Raw genomic sequence first — 20,127 nt, forward strand, 5'->3', positions numbered from 1 at the left:
CCCATTGTCTTCTTAAGAATGACGAAGGTTAAGTGAAGTAATGCATGATAAAGGGTTGGTACAAAGTAATTCTTCAATAAGCAGTAGCTGTTGTTGTTGTTGTTGTTATTACCATTATTATTCCCCTAATAATAAAAAAGAGCCCTCACGGAGCCTCACTACATTCTAGTGTGGAAAATAGATTTAAAAAAGTAGTAAAAATAAAGTGCTAAAACTGAGAAAGGAGATGGGGGCGCTGTTGGAAGACATGTGCCTTCCCTTGAAATAAAAGCAATTAAGGGAATCAAGGATTTCATTCTTGTTCTGTTTTCTGTCATACTGGGCATCCTTCTGTCTGAATTTACTTGTCCGGCTGCCAGCCTTCTTCCTCTTTTACTTCTTTCCAACAGGAGATTTTTATGATCTTTTCCCAAAGAACTACCCTATTTCTTTCTTTTTTTTTTTTAAGATTTCATTTGTTTGAGAGAGAGAGTGAGCGAGAGAGAGCACAAGCAGGAGGTGGGGAGAAGCAGAGGGAGAGGGAGAAGCAGACTCCCTGCTGAGCAGGGAGCCCCTGGGACCATGACCTGGAGGTGAAGGCAGATGCTTAACAGACTGAGCCACCCAGGTGCCCCAGAACCACCCTATTTCTACTCCTGTAAAATTAGTCCTCTGCTGGGAGGAAGGAGTCTCCTTCAGGAGCCTCGGTTCATTCCCTTACCATGGAGAGAATCTAAGGTCCCACCTAGCCCAGGATGCAGACCCAAACCAGGGCCAGGTGCCAGGTGAGACTAGCAGGAAGGAGATTCGCACCTGGGGTTCTGAGCATCTTCTCTAAGGTCACCCCATTCCCTTTACGCCATTGGGTTCTGCCAACCCGTCTGGATCTGTAGGCTGGGACTGGGGACTGGGAGGTGGCCTCTGATGAGCAAGGGGATGAGGGGATGAGGGAGGCACTGCCTCATGATAGAAATAGCCATCATTTGTCAACACTCCACAAACTTTAAAGGTAATTTAAAAAAATACAAACACGTACATATAGGTAATACAGCTATGCAGTACAAAAAAAAAAAAAGGATAATCACTAAATACCCCCCACTCTTGTTTAGAGATAGTCTATGCATTTACAGACATAAACTTTTTTTACCCAAATGGTAGCTTCCTTAATACACTTCTTCTACATCTTGCTTTTGTCAATTATATACTTCTCTATGCAGAATTTCCTATACGTCTGTTTATAGAGCTATATGATAGCTGGACATAGGTGTCAAAATTTATTTAACCAGCCTCCTACATACAGAGATTTAGACTGCTTCCTGTCTTTTGCTATTATAAACAACATTGCAAAGAACATCCTTGTACATACGTCATTGCTCGTGGTACAGAATTTTAAATTTGTATGTAGTTGGATTTATCATGCTTCTTTGGCTTCTGGGTTTGGGTCAAACTCAGTAAGGGCTTCCCCTCAGTGATACATTTAAAAAAAAAAAAGATTTTTATTTATTTGACAGAGAGAGAGCAAGAGAGGGAGAGGGAGAAGCAGACTCCCCGCTGAGCAGTGGGCCCCACAAGGGACTCGATCCCAGGACCCTGGGATCATGACCTGAGCCGAAGCAGACGCTTAAGTGACTGAGCCACCGAGGCACCCCTCCCTTTTTAAAAAGATTTTATTTATTTGTCAGAGAGAGAGAGAGCACAAGCAGGGGGAGCGGCAGACAGAGGGAGAAGCAGGCTCCCCGCTGAGCAAGGAGCCCAATGCAGGACTCGATCCCATGACCCTGAGATCATGACTTGAGCTAAAGGCAGATGCTTAACCCACTGGGCCATCCAGGCATCCTTGGTGATACTTTAAAAAAAAAAACTTCCTTTTTCTTTTTTTAGTACCTCTATGGTTTTACTTTTTCATTTATATCTCTCTCAAATAAATAAATAAAATCTTTAAAAAAGCATTTATATCTTTGTTTGGATTTTCTTTTGTGTAGGTATGATATTGGCATCGAGATTAGCATTCCCCCTGCTCCCCCAAATGTTCTGCCAGGCATTTCAGGTGAGTAATCTCACTACAGACCAGGACCTAGTAATATATCCTCATTTTACAGGTGAAAAAAACAGAGGCTCAGAGAGGTAGAGGCACGTGGTCCAGCTCACTCAGGGAGTAATAGGAAACTAGGTTCAAAAGGGAAACTCAGTGACCCCACCCTTAACTACAATAAAAATAGTCTTTATTTTGAGCCAAGCAATTACTGTAAAAAAAATAAATAAATTTTCTGTTTTGGAGTTACAGAAAATAGCCCAGGGAGTACAGAGTTTCCATACAGAGAATGGTACAGAGAGAATAGTACATAGTTTCCATACACCCCAGACTCAGTTTCTGATTACTACTATCTTACCTCACTATGATACATTTTTCACAATAGATGAACCAATACTGACACATTCTTATTATCTAAAGTCCATCCTTTATTCAGATTTGATTAGGTGCTCCTTTTTTTTTTTAAGATTTTATTTATTTATTTGACAGAGAGAGACACAGTGAGAGAAGGAACACAAGCAGGGGGAGTGGGAGAGGGAAAAGCAGGCTTCCCGCTGAGCAGGGAGCCGATGTAGGGCTTGATCCCAGGACCCTGAGCCACCCAGGCGCCCCAGTAGGTGCTCCTTTTTTTGGTTCCACATCCCTACCCTTCCCCATCCCTGCTACACTTACAGGGGTCATGTCTCCCTAGGCTCTTCTTAGCTGTTCACAGTTTCTCAGACTCACTCTGTTTTTTGATGAACTTGACAATTTGGGGGAGTAGTAACCAGGTATCCTGTTAGAATGTCTCACGTGTGGAGTCTGTCCGATGTTTTCTTATGATTGGACTAGGGTGACAGGTTTTGGGGACAGAGACCCCACAGGTAGTGTAATTCTCATCACATCATACCAGGAGTGCATACCATCAACGTGACTTATCACTGTGGGTGTTGACCTTGAAAGTCTGTCTGAGAAAGTGTTTGCCAAGCATTTCTCAGGTAAAGTTACTTGCCCTCCCACCCATACTGCCCTGTTTGGGAGGAAATCACAGTGTGCAGCCCCCATTTAGAGTGGAGAGTTCGGCTCCACCTCCTTGAAGTATCTCTATATAAATTATCCGGAATGCTGCACAGGAGATTTATCTACACTTCCTCATTTATTTATTTAATTTGGCAATTACTCATATACAAATGCACATAGAACTACATTTACTTAATCATTTTACATTTATTTATACTTGGCAATTACTTTTAACTTTGTTTGAAACTGGCCATGATAGACGTCTGGTGATGAAACATGGATATGGTGTGAAATTTATAACACAAACTCATTAGGTGGTGACATCCTCCCTTGCACCGCACTGAGCCTCCCAGCTCCCCACCCGCATTTACAAACCTGTACAAATACTCTCCCCCCACCCAACTTTTTGGACCCAAATGGTAACTTACTAGATACACTTGTTCAGAGTCCCGGTTATTTTTATTAATAACCCTTCTTAAATTTAGTAAGACATCCGGGAGGTCGCCCCTTCTCTCGGCCGCTGGGTGGAGCCTTCCGGGGCCTGCGGCTCCGCCGTGTCTCGGATCCCTGCTCCCACCGCCCGCCGCACTCCCACCCCGCGCCTGGGCCCCCGGGGGTCCGGCGGCGGCGCGCGGGGAAAGGGCCGCCTCGGCGCCGCGCCCCGCCCCGGCCTCTGTGACGTCCGCGCCGGAACCTGGAATTTCGGCTCCGGGAGCTGGCGGCGGCGGCGGCGGCGTTCGGAGCGGGTCTCCGGCGGCCTGTCGGGGGCGCGGGGCGTAGCCATGAGCGAGTCCAGCGCCAGTGCGCTCCCGCCAGGCAGGCGCAGCAGGCAGCCCTTCATCCACCCAGGTAGGGCGGCGGGGACCGCGCTCCCGGCGGCCGGCGGGCGAGCTGCCCGGGGCTTGGAGCGGGCCCAGCCCCTCGCCACCTGCCCGCGCCGGGCGCTCCTGGCTTTGGGGGAAAGCGGATCTCTCTTTCTCCTGGTCTCCCTTCTGCAACCCATCCTCGCCCAATTCCGAGGGCGCGTGCCCTCTCCCAAAGAAGCATCAGAGTGGGAGTCCCGACCGTGTGGTGCCTTCCCGATACTGCTCTAGGGATCCCTTATCTGTTAACTGAAAAAGAGTGTGAGAGCCCCGCCAGCCCTACCATTCTGCCACGAGGTGCCTGCCTCCCAGACATTTCAGGCTTTTCAGTTAGACAGACTTGGAAAAGAATTCTGCCTGGGCTGTTTATTGCTGTGTGATCTTTGGTAAGTGGCTTGCCTTCTCTGAGCCTCCGATTCTCCAGCAGTAAAATGGGACGAGGGTGGTGGTGGGATCAGTTGAGAGAAAAATTTGTGACGTGCCTACCACACCGCCTGGTACGTAGAAAGGCACAAAAAATGGTAGCCAGCCAAGTGTTACAATCTTTGTCCTTTTTTACTGAGTGAAACTTACAGTGACGTGTAAACTCTGTGAATTTTTACATAAACATGTACAACTGCCACCCAGTCGAGACAGAAAAGTTACCAGCACCTAGGCGCGCTTCCTTATAGCATTCCCATCTTACATTTGCCCTTTAACAAAACACAAGACCCTGCTGTGAGTTTTATAAGCAGCGTTTCCTCTGTTTCAATTTGAGAATAGAAGTTTTGTTACAAGGATTTACAGTAAACCATGAGTGTAGATTTGGGCATTGGGCCCTTCTGATTGGATTGTTCTCTACATCTAGAAGGAGAAAAAGAAGAAGACAGACATCTAAAGAGATCCAAACCCTGGGAACTTGCTCAGGAATCAGAAAACAGAAGTCAAGTTCCGTTCGATGCCAATTATTTTCTTGCTCATTATTAATAGTGCTGTTGTCAGCTCAACTTCAGCCTTTCAATGATAGCCATTCAAGTATTTTTCTAGTTGGCTTCCATTTATCTTCCTCTTATTCTAGCACAATCCATCACATTTAAGATGCTGACCTTGGTTTCCCTACAGATGAGATTCATCTATCTTGGATCTTTGCTGGGTGTTAAAGGAGACTCTCTAAGCATCTTTTTTAGAAGTGTCATAACTGGCCCCTCTGACTAAAAGGCCTTCCCTGTCCCTTGCACAAATGATGCTTTATGAACTTGTATCCACCAACATGGCTGGGAGGCTCAGAAGGGACCGCATTTGTAACTTTGTTGTACTTTGTAAATGGTGGCCTGCTGTATGGACATCACGGGAGGACAGTTGGAGCCAGGCAGGAGACAAAGGGGTTCTGGTTTACAGATTGGGAAATATGCATCCTTCTAAATGATAAAACAGATCATATGGCTCCCCTTCTTAAATTAAAACTTCCCAGTGGTTTCCCATTGTGCTCAGACTAAACTCCAGGCTTTAATGTGGTGCCTGGTAAGGCCTGGTGATTCCATCCCAGCCCACCTTTCTAGACCCTCATCACCTACGACTCTCCCTTAACCTGTCCAACTCCAGCTACCCTTGCTGCTTTTCCATTCCTCCAACATACAGTTACTGCCTCAGGGCCTTTGCACCAGCTGTTCTCTTTGCCTGGACTACATGTCTCTTTGATCTTCTTATGGCAGCTTCTTCTTCCTCCTGTCAGATCTCTGCTCAAATGTCACCTCAGGAATGCAGATCTCTGGAGCCTCCTTGTCTGAAGAAGCACCCCTAGCTCCCTTCCCCTGACTAGTGTCCTTGCTTATTTCTTCAAAGCACTTACCACCATCTGAAGTCATCTGGTTTGATTGTTTTCTTGTCTATTAGCTGTCTCTCCTTCTAGAATGTAGGTGCCATGAAAAGCAGGGACTTTGTCTTCTCCGAGCACCTAGAACAGTGTCTGGCACATAGTAGATGATAAATATGTGTTGAATGAATGAATGAATGAATGGGTGAATGAAGTATACCCGAGGCCACACTGACAGCTATGGTGTAGAGGTTGAGAATCTGGCCTCTGGGTTCCCAGATGCAAATCCTCATTTTCCATGCCCTGGTCTTGTCTTTGGGCAAAGTGCTTAAGTGCTTTGTGCCTCAGTTTCCTTATGTATTAAATGGAAGTCATGATAGTATCTACTTCAGGGGGTCAATGTAAGGATTAAGAGAGTTAACACAAAAAAACTTGGTAAGTACTTATATTAGTTATCTATGCTGTGTAACAAATTATCTGCAAACTTAGAACAGTGATAACCACTTCTTATCTTACAGTTTCTGCAACTCAGGAATTTGGGGATGACCTATCTGGTTCTTGCTCAAGGTCTCTTACGAGGTTGGATTCATGATGTGGGCCAGGGATGCAGTCCTCTGAGAGCTTGCCTGGGGCCGCAGATCCCTTCCAAAGATGAGTTGCTCATAGGGATGACAAATTGACATTGGCTTTTGGTAGGAAGCCTCTCTATATGGACCTTGCAGAGGCTGCTTGAGTGCCCCATGGACATGGCTTTCCCTGGAGCATGTGATCCAGGAGAGAGTATAGAAGAAGCCGTAATGTCTTTTATCATCTGCTTTTGGAGATCACACCTTGTTATTTCTGCAATACCTTATTGGTCACATGGGTCACCCTGTTCAGTGTAGAAAGGACCCATGGAAGGGTGTGAATGTCAGGGCATTTAGGGGGAGAGGATCACTGGGAGCCACCCTGGAGACTGGCTGCCACAGCACCACGTGTTAACTGTTGTTATTAACGTCCCTGTTCCCTACTAGATGATAAGCCCCAGGAGAACAAGGGCTGGGCCTGTTTGGCTCACCATCATGTCCCCATGCTTAGTGCAGTGCTTGGTGTATAGTAGGCCTTCAGTAAATATTAATTGAGTAGATGCCTTTCATGGTTTGGCCCCATGATGCTTCTAGAGCCTGTGAAGCCCCTTATGTTCCCTGTGCCATGGGTGCCATTCATTACCTTATTCCATTATAAGGCATACTCCTTCTCTTTCAATCCGGCATCACTTCCTCCTGGAAGCCTTCCCTGACTGCCTCCCCTCTCGCAAGCTGGACTCTCTGTCCCTGCTCCATGTCCACATGGCCCACTGGCCTCACCCTGCCCAAGTATCCGTTGAGCTGTGTTCTTGCTTCTCTTGAGTTATATCATTTTTAAGAGCAGGGAGTTTAGAATGGAACAGACCTAAGTTCAGACAATGATTTTCCTCAGTTTCCACCACTATAAGTGAAGGTTCTGACAGGAGTAAAAGCTGGAAGACCACCTTCTGGGGCCTCTCTGAGCCGGCCCCTGGCTACCTCTCCTGAGCTCTGCTGCTTTTCCTTGCCCCCCAGGCCCCAGCTACCCACTGGTCCCTTCCAGTGTTCTCCTCCTCAGGTCTTGCAGTCACTATTCCTCTGCCTGATCTCAGCTTGAGTGTCACCTCCTCCAAGAGGCAAAGACCCCACCCTATCTCAGGCACCCCTCAGGAGGCATTTGCCCACCCCCGGTCCCTCAGCCCCATAGTTCCTGGCATGTTCTGTGTTTACTGCATGGAATGACTTTTCGAGGCTTTTCCCGTTTACCAAACGTTTATCATATTCCATTCGGTAAATACTTCATCCTAGATCATCTTCAACTAGCTCGTAGTCAGTGACTTTTAAATTGAGTTATGAGGGGCGCCTGGGTGGCTCAGTCGTTAAGCGTCTGCCTTTGGCTCAGGTCATGATCCCAGGGTCCTGGGATTGAGCCCCGCATCAGGCTCCTCGCTCTGCAGGAAGCCTGCTTCTCCCTCTCACACTCTCCTTGCTTGTGTTCCCTCTCTCGCTGTCTCTCTCTCTCTGTCAAATAAATAAATAAATAAATCTTTAAAAAATAATAATAATAAATTGAGTTATGATTCACATAACAAAATCAACCACTTGGAAGTGTCCCCTTTGGGGGTGAGGAAAGGACATTTTCCTCACCCCCAAAGGAAGACCTGTGCCCATTAAGCTATCACTCCCTGATTTCCCTGCTCCGCCCAGCCCCTGGCTACCACCAATCTGCATTCCTTCTCTATGGATGTACCTATTTCGGACATTGCATATAAATGGGCTCATACAATAGCATGACCGTTTGTGACTGACTTCTTCACTTAGCGTAAATAATGTTTTCGAGGCTTGTCCATGTTATAGCCTGTATCAATACTTCATTCCTTTTTATAGCGGAATAGTATTCCGTTGTATGGTTATCCTACTATCTGTATATCCATTCATCCATTGATGGACATTTGGATTGTTTCCATCTTTTGACTATTAGGAAAAATGCTGGGGCGCCTGGGTGGCTCAGTCATTAAGCGTCTGCCTTAGGCTCAGGTCATGATCCCAGGGTCCTGGGATCGAGCCCCACGTCGGGCTCCCTGCTCAGCGGGAAGCCTGCTTCTCCCTCTCCCACTCCCCCTGCTTGTGTTCCCTCTCTCGCTGTGTCTCTCTGTCAAATAAATAAATGAAAAATCTTAAAAAAAAAAAAATCTAAAAAAAAAAGAAAAATGCTACTGTGAACACTTGGGTACAAGTGTTTGATTGAACATCTGTTTTCAGCTTTCTTGGGTATATACTTAGAAGTGGAATCACTGGATCGTATGGTCATTCTGTGCTTAACTTTTCAAGGACTGGCCAAACTCAGGGACTCTTAACCCTTATGTGAGGGTTTGCTGTGACCATTATCCCATTGTTCATCGGGGGAACCCAAGTGACTCAACCAAGATGGACTGATTGTCATTATGTCACGGCCGGACAGGATTGCAACTTATGCGATGGCTTCAGAACCACTCGCCTCTCCTCTCTCCTCGTCAAGGGGCAGCACTTGGGGCAGGGTGACTGTATTTGCATTGACCCCATTTTCCACTGGGTGGGACTCGGTCTGGGCTTTTGGAGCAGGAACACTTGGAAGGGTAAAGGGAGGGTAAAGGGATAAAACTAAACAGCCTCTTTAGACTCCTTCTCTTGGGCGGGGGGTGCTGGGATCTGGTTTGTTTTTTATTTTTGTTCTGTTTTAAGGTAAATAAAGAAGACATCTGACAGTTTTTATGAAACCTGCCCAGCCCATGTACAAATTCCCAGCGTGGCCGATTACCAGGTGTGTGACCTTGAGCAAGTCCTGTTACCCCTCTGACCTTCCGTTTTCTTCTCTGTGAAATGGGGATAATCATACCCCTATCTGCTAGGGTCGCTGAGAGGATTTTTTGTTTTTAAGATTTATTTATTTATTTTAGAGAGAGAAGTGTGCATATGCATACAATGGAGCACTGTGGGGGGAGGGGCAGAGGGAGAGGATCCCAAGCAGACTCCCCACTGAGCCCGGAGCCCCACTCGGGGCTCAGGGTCATGACCCTGAGATCATGACCTGAGCCAAAATCTAGAGTCGGCGGCTTAACCGACTGAGCCACCCAGGCGCCCCAGTTCCTGCAAGGGTTTAATGAGATAAGCATGTTGAAGACTTAGCATTACACCTGGCAGGCGCTGAGCACTCAAATGGTACTGTTGCTATTATTATTATATTATTATTATTTGGGCCTTCTCTAGCCTTAATATTGTAAGACTTGATGACTTCATGTGTTGTATACCTACACTTTCTGGGGTTGCGCTATCAGTTATATAGTTAACAACTATTTGGGTTGTTTTAGTCTGACACATTGTCTTAAACTGGAAGACAAGTAACCATTGATCCTGTAGTGTTTATTTTCTTCCCCTCATCGGCTAAGCCCATGGGTCAGGGTCACTCGTCACTAAAGGTGTCCCAGGAAGGAGGGATCTTCTGCAGGTCTGGACGCAGCCAGAGACTGCACAGGCCACGAAAGACCACACAAGGCCAAGTGGTTCTCTGGTGAGCCAGCCAGCCAGCCATCTGACTTGAGTTGTTTTTTCCCCTCTGTCTGAAGAGGCTGAGTGAGCTCTGCCCAGCAACTCAGGCCAGATTAGGCCCAAAGGTCCTTGGTGGCTTTTTTTGTTTTTGTGTTTTTTTTTCAGGAAGTGAAGAATTTAGAGGGATAAAAGGGGGAAATGACTTTTCAGTGTTGTAAGCTTTGTTGCAATCTGGTTGCTTTATAAAGGAGCTTTGTTTGAGTGTGGGACTACCCAGAACTTCGGTGAGGCTCCCCCCGCCACCCCACCAGCAGGAGGAGGAGGAAGAGAACTGACCTGCCTGACATGACCCAGTACCAGGCGAGGAACCCAAGTAGTGAGAGAGACAGGGCCAGAGACATGCTTTCAGGAAGCGTCTGGTCAAGCAGGAGAAACATTCGCTGAACAGGTAAAGAGGAAAATAGGGTAGTTAACAGCTAACCATACCTGCTGAGAAGGAAATAAAGGGGTGATGAGCTAGAGAGGGGGAGGGCCTACTTAGCTGAGGTGGTCAGAGTGGTCTCTCTGAGGTACAGACTTCTGGGCCCAGCAAGAGCACCGGGTGGAGGTGGGCATGACATTGGTGTATTTGAGGAGGGCTCAGGCTGGAGCCTAGAGGAGGAGAGGGGATGAGGTCAGGCAGGCAGGAGCCAGTTCCTGAGGATCTGGTCAGCCCCGGTCAGCAGTTTGACTTTGGACTCAAGTAGGTAGGTTTCTTGAATTACTCACAGCAACTCAGGAAGTGTGATTTGCCTATTTTATCCCGCCCCCCTAACCCCAGAAACTGAGGCTCTTAGAAGTTACTGACAAGCTACTGAAACAGAAGGACATTAATGTTGTGACTCTAGACGCAGTGTGTCCGTGTGTTCATTTGACAGATGTGTATTTGATTTAAGATGTCCCAGGTGCCATGATAATTGCCATGGGTGTCAGACCTTGGCTCAACCTTGGGCAAAGTTCTTCTCTGAACTTTCTATATTGCCAAATGAAGGTAACACCCAAGAAGGACCCATGCGGTGAAGTGATGGTGAGGATCACAGAAGCTAAGTATATAAAGGGTTTGGCATAATCAAGGTGGGTGGCAAATGCTCAGTAAAGTCTAGTTGTTTTTGTTGTTGCTTCCAGAAATGCTGGAAATCTTTTTTGGAGAAATCGTGGCCAAGGAAGATAAACACTCCACATAAGGAGTAGCGTGGTCCATAGGAAGATCCCTCACAGCAAATATGAAATCTTTCTGTACATTGAGTTCATTAGTAAATAACTGGATGTATAGAACAATGTGCCAGGCCCTGCTCTAAGCCAGGGGTGTGCAAATTACAACCCATGGGTGAAATCCAGCCTGCCACCTATTTTTATAAATAAAGTTTTATTAGAGCACAATCATGCCCATTCACTTATGGATTATGGCTGCTTTCCCGCGACAATGGCAGAGATGAGTAGTTATGACAAGAGACTGAGTGATAATAGTAAGGAAATTGTAAGGTTTGCTGACCTCTTTTCTAAGCAAATAGTAACCATCTAATCCTCAGGATGGTCCTGTCAGGTGGGAACTCCTGTCACCATTTTACAGGTGGGAAAACTGAGGCATGGAATGGTCAACAAGGTAGCAAGTGGACCTGGGATTTGAATCCAGGCAGTGGGCTTTGGAGGCGGTGCTCTTAACCACTCTGTCTGTCTCCTCCTCAGACAGAATCACAGTGATTGCTCCACAGATAGCCCCCTGGATGCTCCACCCACTTGAAAACCGGGAGACTCGGGTTCAGGGCCCAGAGTCACTCCGATTACCCAGTTAGTCACTCCTCTTGAACTCTGCTCATCTGGTCATAAAGCCTTGGACCCAGCCAGTCCCTAGGCCCCACCCAGGTGCCAGGTGGTGTGACTCATACAGGTCCTCCCGGTCTGGCAGATGGAGGAGGCTCCCAAGGCCCTTGGATCCTCCCCTCTCAGACTGGGCTTTGGACTCCGAAGAACGAGGCCTCTCTACATTGTCCAATCCAGTAGCTAGTAGCCACATGGGGCTATGCAAATATAAATTTAATAAAGTCTGATAAAGTTAAAAATTCATTTCCTTAGTCTCACCAGCCACATTTCAATTGCTCAGTAGCCACGTGTGGCTGGTGGTCACCATACTGGACAGTGCAGATATAGAACATTTCTCTCGTTGCAAAAGGACAGTGCAGCGTGACACATGATGCCCTGGCATGGGATATAGCCATGCCAACCTGTGCAGCTCAAGGACAGAAATAGCCACAGGGCCAGCCAGAGAGATCTTGTTAAATCTGAGTCAGATTATGTCATTCCGCTGCTCAAAACCCCTCATGGCTCCCACCTTACTCGACTAAAAGCCAAAGTCCTCACCATGGCCCACAGATATCTATTTCTCCCCAGAACTCTTACCCCATCACTCTCCTCTCTGTTGACTCTCTTTCAGCCACACTGGCCTCCCTTTTGTTCCTTGAACTCACTGGGCACAGTCCTGCCTCAGGGCCTTTGCACTTGCTCCTCTCTCTCCCTTGGATGCTCTCTTCTCCCAGATAGCCACATGGCTCTTTCCCTCCCTTCCTGTAGGCTTTGCTCTAACCCATCCCTGCCTTATTTTTCTCCACACACCCTCAGCATCTGAAATATATTGTTCCTAACTTGTTTACCGTTGGTCTCCTCTGGCTAGAATGTTAAGTCCCATGAAGGCAAGGGAACTTGTGTGTCATATTCAAGGCTATGTCCCAGTCTTAGAACAATGCTTGGCTGGCACATAGCAGTTGCTCAGTAAATGTTTTTGAGTGAGCGACTGAATGGATGGATGGATGGGCAGGTGTGTGGCCTTTCCAGGAGGAGGGCAGTGATAAAACTCAGGCCTTGGACCACTTGGTGGAGATGTCCTAGCAGCTTCAACTAGATCCCCTCGACTGTGAACCCTTGGGTTAGGGTTAGGGTGAGCTGTGAGCACAAATTACTTGAGGTACGCCAATTAGCATCCAAAATAAAAACAATGTCAAAGAATATGAGTGGAAAGAAGTCCAAAAAGTTCTGAAATCAATGTCTACATTGCCTTATTGGTAATCTCACACAGGATGTGCATGAGCCATTTGAGCATTTCTTGAGAAATAACAGCAAAGCACGCTTCTAACAGGGCTCGTTTGTGTGAAATACCTTAAAAAGGAAGGATATAATATACGGTCAACATCCCAGTCATTATTTTTTGCCAGCTTATTTTTTCTCCTTTAAAAATTTTTTTCAATTGTGAAAAAAAAATATCATCCATATAGAAAAGAATAATATTCAGTGCTTAAATTCCTTAAATCTTTTTCTCCCTTTTTGGTGCCCCTGCTTTGCTGGTGTGCTAAACGCATGCTTTGGTCTGCCTGGTAGGTGAGCGAACATTGCCCGTACCCCACACACCAGATTCATTCATTCATTCATTCATTCATTCATTCAGCAGGTGTTTATTGAGCATCCACCATGTGTCAAGTTCTGTGCTAGACCCTGGGGACTCAGCAGTGCAGGAGAGAGATGGGCTCCCTGTCCCCGTGAAGATTGCTAGTCCTAAGGGGGGGAGGGAGAGGGTCAGAGACAAGGTGCAAGTGAAAAATTAGGGATGAGTGCAGTGGGGTGGGCACTTGGGAGATAAGATTGAAAGAGTGAGTGAAAGGTCGTTGAGGCAGGAAGCAAGTCTGTAAACCTTCCTCCTCTCTAGAGCCTCGCACAGAGAAGGGCTCCATGCAATTTGTCAAACAGAACTCATTCCCCCAGCGGCTGGCGAGAGGCCTGAACCAGATGACCCAGAAGGTCCCTTCTTGCCAGGAGTTTCCATGATTCTGCAAGTGGGAAGAAAACCCTGAAGTGAGCCCAGCGCCAAATATGGTTGGGCTAGGTTCTTGGCAGGCACTCGAGGGAGGCTGGTGGTGGTTTTAGTCCCATTTAGATCACAGTTGGCCTGTGCCCACATCCTGGGAGTGTTCGTGCCTATGGATAGGATCTCGTGACCTGTGGAAAGAGCTGCCAAGAAAGTTGGGACCTAAGGATGCTCTCCAGGTTTCCCCTCTGCCCATTCATTCATTCATCCTTCAGATGGAGGGCTCTCCATGAGCAAGACACTGCTTTAAGTCTCAGAGAGACTAACTTTGTCTTTAACCTGGAAGAATGCCAGATATCAGAAGTACTTAATGCCCACCCCTGCCCCCGCATCTCCTGTAATTACCCAGTCATCCTCCCACCTAAATAATAATCTCCTAATTGCTGAAATCCAGCTCCAGTGGCCAACAGATTCTAGACATTCCTAGATGGAGGCCCCCCAGTGTCTCAAAAACGCTCCTGCCTCCCATGCAAATGGCCAACAGGCAGCCCACACACTGACCACAGGACTTCATTGGCCATGCTGACAACAATCTCAGCTGGACCCACTCGGGAGAACATCTGACAGTAACTATAATGAGACATTCTTATTCTCTAAGGATGAGAAAAGCAAGACTCTGAGAGATGATGCAACCTGTCTTTCTAAGAAGATAGAACCGGGAGTCTGTCTTGACAGCAAAGCCTGGGGCAAGCCGCCATTTCTCTGGGCCCCAGTTTCCCTGTTGAAAAGCCGGGGCCGTGAAGCCTTCCCTGGCTCCCACTGCAGATTGGCGTGGGAAATCAGGTGATATCATGCTTTGACAGATGTGTGGTGGATGAAAATGAGCGGAGGTGGATCTTTGTGATAGAAATAATGATGCCTGTGTTCAAAGGTATGCTTGTGATTTTTTTTCTCTATTTGAAGATGAAGCCCTTCCCAAGAACATCTGAAGAGGAAAAATCATTGCTCTTCGATGATGGCCATTTTGAAACTACAGTTTTCCACCAGGGACTGTTGTTATGGAACATGAATAGGAGTATATGGAGGAACAGTGAAATAATTTCTATCTTTAGTGTTCACAAAGCACTTTCAAATCCATGGCCCACCGAATCATTTCATGCTGAGGACTTCAGCTTTGGCATTTGGAAGACCCATGATAGGGTCCTCATTCCAACACTTACTAGCTGGGTGAGTGGGCAAGGCCCTTCACCTCTCGAAACCTCAGTTTCTTCATCCATAAAATGGGATGATTCTATTTATTTATTTATTTATTTATTTATTTGGGATGATTCTATTTAAAGAGTAGTTCAGAGTATTAAGTGTGGTGACGCGTACTGAGTACCTCAAATAGCCTGGCACAAGGTAAGTGCTCAGTAAATCCTAGCTAATATTATTGGTTTTGTTTGTAACGCCACCCTCATGATCACGCTGATGAGGTCCGTGGTATTATATACCCCATTCCTGAGACGAGAAACATGGGACCCAGAGACCATCCTTGTCTCGCCCGGGGTGGCCCGGCTAGTGGGTGACAAGCCAACCCAGGCTCCAGCTCCCGCCCTTGGTCCCTGACCCTACAGTTGCTGAATATTCAGTTGGTCAGTGCTGCTCCATATTCAAAGACCTTTGTTTGAGGTTAATAAGAGCCCTTTGTTGCTGTCCAGAAGGAGTGGCCTCCAGCCAGGGCCTGGACCCTTTAGCCTCTAGGCCCCCGCCCGCCCCACCCACCACGTTGGCTCTAGGGAGCTGCTGTTACTAATGGAAGTGGATCATATCCGCAGGGCGCGCAGGGGCAGGGAAATGGAAGGTTGAGTGAGATTCGCCGGCAACTGGCAGGGTTCCAGGCGCGTGTCTGTGTGTCATCTGCAGTGAGACAGCTGACCGTTGTGTCTGAACATGCTCATCAGAGAGGCCAATGTTCCAAATCTGCTCTGTCAGACTCCAGCTCAGAGAGTGAGGCCTTGGCTGGTTTCCCCCTCCCCAGCCCTCCCTCCTCCTGTTAGCTGTAAGTACATTTATGGAGCCCACTGCGTGCCAGGGCCTGTGCTGGTTGCCTTTCTCCCCATGTGGTTGCCTTCACTGCTCGTAGGCTGGCCCCTGTGGGTGGGTCCCGTGCTTGGCTAGGCAGCCTCCAGGGTGATCCTTGAAAATGTGGTCAGATCTCGACGGGCTTCGGCTCCGAGCCCTCAGTCCGCCACATCCAAGCGTCATACCCAGCCCACAGAGTCTGACTCAGTCTGGCCCCAGGCACCTCTCTAACCTCTGCTTTTCCTTGCTCCCTGTCCCAGTTACCTATTGTTGTTAGCACACTACTCCAAACGTGATGGCTTACCCTGTTTTATTGTTTCTGCTGACTCTGTGCGCCGGGAAATCAGCAGGGCACAGAAGAGATGGTTTGCTCTGCTGCATGTCCTGTCTGTTGGGTCTGCAGCTTCCAGAAGGCCTCTTCGTACCCATGGGGGCACTTCATGAGGATGACCCAAGGGCTGGGGACTGGCTGCAAGAGCTCACTGGGGTCAGAGCCAGAGACTTTGGTTCTCGCTGTCCACTGTTTCCTTGGGTCTCTTCCTTGGACACTTGGGGCCTCTTCCTCTCCACATGGTTGTCCCAGCAACATTGCCAGACTTCTTACACGTCAGCCTTGGGGTCCCAACAGCACAAAAGTGGGAACTTGCAGGCCCTTTTAAGGCTTGAGGCTCGAATTGGCAGAGCAACATTTCTGTTGCAGTCTTGGCTAAAGCAAGTCACAGATCCAGCCCAGATTCGAGGGGACTGCAGAGGGGCTGGTGTGGCTCATTGGAGGTCAGCAACAACAGAGCCTATGAGGCTCCTGTTCATTCAGTCTCCTCTAGCCACATAGACCTCCATGCTCTTCCTCAAGCATGCTGTACACACCCCTGCCTCAGGGTCTTTGCACTTGCTGTTTCCCTCTCCTGGGATGCTCTTCCCCAAATATCCATAGGGCTCATGCCCTCTATTCAGGCTCAGCTTAAATGCTACTTTAGTACAGAGACCATACCTGACCCACCTTCTCAGAACCGGTGCACTCCGCCTATCACCTGTCTCCTTACCCCACTCTGTTTTTGTTTTTGCACTTATCACCTCCTGGCATAATATTCATCACCTATTTACTGTCTAATCTTCCCCTCCCCCACCTCAAAATATAAATGCCATGTGAATAGGGCATTTGTTTTGTTCATGGCAGTATCTCTAACTCCAGACCGGACACATGGTGGATATATTTGTTGAATGAATGAGTATTTGAGATAAGGAAACTTAAAGAAGTTCAGAGGTTTAAGTAACTTTCCCAAAGACACACACGCTAATTATCAACAGAGCTAGGATTCAAACCCAAGCAATTTAGCATCTAATATTAAGTCTTAAAACTTTTGCTGCCTATGGGGGTAACTACTTAGGTAATTATGACTGTTTCCTACTTCCTCTCCCTGTGTCCTGTCTCCATTCAAGGTAGTCTTTCCACAACTAAAATTGGATCAGGCATAAAACCCACCTTGAAGGTAGTGTCCTTCAACTTCAATGGAAGGCCCTTCCTTCTTAGACCACTGCATAAGGCTCAGCAAAACTTGGCCTCCAGCAGTGGCATGATGTAGTAGAGCAAATACAGATTTTTGAGTCAGGCAGACCTGGTTCTGTTTTCAGCGCCCCCACTCACAGGTTAAGCATAAGCTAATTAGTAATGTCATCCATCCATTCATCCATCCATCCATCCATCCATCCATCTTCCCATCCATCCACCCACACATCCATCTTCCCATCCATCCATCCATCCATCCATCCATCCATCCATCCAATGAGCATTTATTGAATTCCTCTCTGAATCAAGGATGGTGCGAGGTCCTGGGGTGCAGTGGTGAAGACATCATCACAGTCCTTGCCTTTGGAGAATTTCCAGTCTCCTGGAGGAGACAGATGTACTCACACAGTCACACAAATACATTTATTTACAAATATTATGTATTTATTTACAAATTGTGATGCGCTGTAAAGGACTTGGTGTGTGTGGGGGGAAATGTAACAAGGTACCGGTAATAGTGCAGTGGGGCAGGGGCGGTTTCCCTGAGGAAGTGACGTGTGAGTAGGAGCTAATAGGATAAATAGGTGTGGCAAGTTCATTCCAGGCAGAGGGAACAGCATATGCAAAGGCTCTGAGGAGGAGGAAACAGGGCCCATCTTCATATCTGAAAGATCCTAAAAAATACGTGGTTGGAGGGCAGAGAGCTTGAGGAACTGCAGACACAGACAAGAATCCGACCACGCAGAGCTTTTAGGACCTGGGCATGGGGTTGGGCAACCCATCAACTTTATTTTCTCATCTGTAAAATGGGACTGATAATAGTACCTACCTCAGTATGTGTGAGCATCTACGGTCAGCTGAGTGACAGCTGGCTGCAGGCTGGCCTCGATGGTCTCAGCTGGGGTGATTGTCCCTGCTCCAATGGTCTTATCCTTCAGCAAGTCAGCTTGGGCTTGTTTACCTGGCGGCAGCTGGGATCCAGAGAGCAGCCGAAGCTGGCAAGGCTTAGAACTGGCCAGCATCACTTCCACTGCATTCTGTTGGTCCGAGCAGATCCCACGGCCAGCTCAGATCCATGAGTGCATGTGAAGCTCTTAACACAGTGCCTGGTGCACAGGAAGTGCTCTGTCAGTGCTATTATTATTATTGTTGCTGTTGATGGTATCATTATACATTTGCATAATGCTTTATGCTTTTCGGAGTTTTATCCTATACATCATTATAGCCCACACTTTGGGAAGATAGTTGGGGCAAATAGTACTAGTCCCATCTGACAAATGTAGATGAGTTTAGATAACTGGCCGAGGTCACACATTTAGCTGGTGGCTGCATCCAAACACTAGAAGTCAGATATCATGTAACCTAAAGCATATTTGCACATGCAGCTGCTGAAAGTGAACCCATTTGCAGATGATGGCATTGTCCTGAGCACCATCCTGGTAAATAGAATAATGAAGGTACAAATGATTTTGTCAGGGGCGCAGAAAAGTGACCGTCTGCATGATTTAGGTAGGCAAAAAAAAGATTTTTTTTTTACTGGCTCCCAAGCTCACTGTGGTTAATGATGGTTCTCTTTTTTTCTTTCTTGCCCAGAGAACCTCTCTTTGGACTCCAGTGGCTTTTCTTCTCCACCTGTGAATTTCCTTCAAGAATTGCCAAGCTATCAGTCCATTGCACGCAGGAGGACGACCATTCTTTCCCGAGACAAGCAAAGTGGCACTTTGCTGAAGCCGACAGACTCTTACAGCTCCCAGCTGGAGGGAGGAATCACCGAAAACCTCAATAGCCAATCGATTCGGAAGTATGCACTGAACATCTCTGAGAAGCGGAGGCTAAGGTTTGTTCGATGGCCATCTAGAAGGCATCTGATGTATGTTTTGGGCAGAGGTGTGTTTTATGCATGGAATGCATTTCCTGAAGAGTTCACGTAATTAGAAATGTATTACTTAGGGTCAGCCAAGCTGCAGCAACAAAGTTACCCAAACATGTAGTAGCTCAATGTATTAGAAGTTTATTTCTTGTTCACATAAAAGTCCTGGGTTCAGATCAAGGGGGAAGTTTGCAGTGATTCAGGGACCCGGGCTCCTTCCATCTTCTGGCTCTGCAACCCCCCCAGAACCTAATTGTTGTCTGCAGTCCCTCCCTGCTTCCCTTCCCCTCAGCCCCTGCCAACCTCTGATCTACTCTTTGTCTCTAGATTTGCCATTCTGGACATTTCAGGTAAATGGAATCATACAATATGTGACCTTTTATAACTGGCTTCTTTCACTTAGCATGATGTTTTCAAGGTTCATCCAAGTTACAGCATGTATCAGTACATGATAGTCATTCCTTTTTATGATTGAATGATATTTCATTGTATGGATGGATATGCCTCGTTCTGTTTGTCCGTTCATCTGTTGGTGGACATTTGAGTTGTTTCCACCTTTTGGCTATTGTGAATAGTGCTGTAATGAACATTTATGTACAAGTTTTTGTTTGGGACCCTGTTTACAGTTCTTTGGGGGTATCTCCCTAGGCGTGGAATTGCCCAGTCATAATGGTTAATTCTGTGTTTAACGTGTTGAGGAATATCCAGACTGTTTTTCCTAGTGGCCACACCATTATACATTTCCACCAGCAGTGTATGAGGGCTCCAGGTTTTCCACATCCTCTCGGCTGGGGTTTTATTTGATGCTGAGGCTTGATGACACTTTCCTGATCATTGTCATGATTGTTTTTTAATGCAGGAACATTCAGGAGACCCAAATGAAGTATTTATCTGAGTGGGACCAGTGGAAACGGTATAGCAGCAAGTCTTGGAAGAGGTTCATAGGGAAGGCTCGTGAGATGACCACCCACTTGGAGCTGTGGCGGGAGGACATTCGCAGCATAGAAGGTACCATACCCCCCACTCTGCACATGCTTCTCTGTGGAAGACTTCTGTGCCTGGGGGAACATACAGCTTCGTTTCCTCTAAGCTGTAGATGAAATTTAGCACTTCCTTCCA

General features: G+C 47.1%; 1 protein-coding gene across 1 annotated transcript in view; it reads left to right on the top strand.

Moving 5' to 3' along the window:
• Positions 1-3,591: 3,591 nt before the first annotated feature.
• The window catches only part of TMC7 (transmembrane channel like 7), a 37,746-nt gene continuing 21,210 nt past the window's right edge, over positions 3,592-20,127 (top strand). The window contains exons 1-3 of the mRNA XM_081818875.1: positions 3,592-3,859; positions 18,732-18,975; positions 19,868-20,016. Coding sequence (XP_081675001.1) covers positions 3,793-3,859; positions 18,732-18,975; positions 19,868-20,016 — 460 coding nt within the window. The 5' untranslated portion in view covers positions 3,592-3,792. The remainder of the gene's footprint in view (positions 3,860-18,731; positions 18,976-19,867; positions 20,017-20,127) is intronic.

The sequence above is a fragment of the Leptonychotes weddellii genome, chromosome 5, assembly GCF_054177405.1.
Source record: "Leptonychotes weddellii isolate Sample4059 chromosome 5, ASM5417740v2, whole genome shotgun sequence".
NCBI classification, from domain to species: Eukaryota; Metazoa; Chordata; class Mammalia; order Carnivora; family Phocidae; genus Leptonychotes; species Leptonychotes weddellii.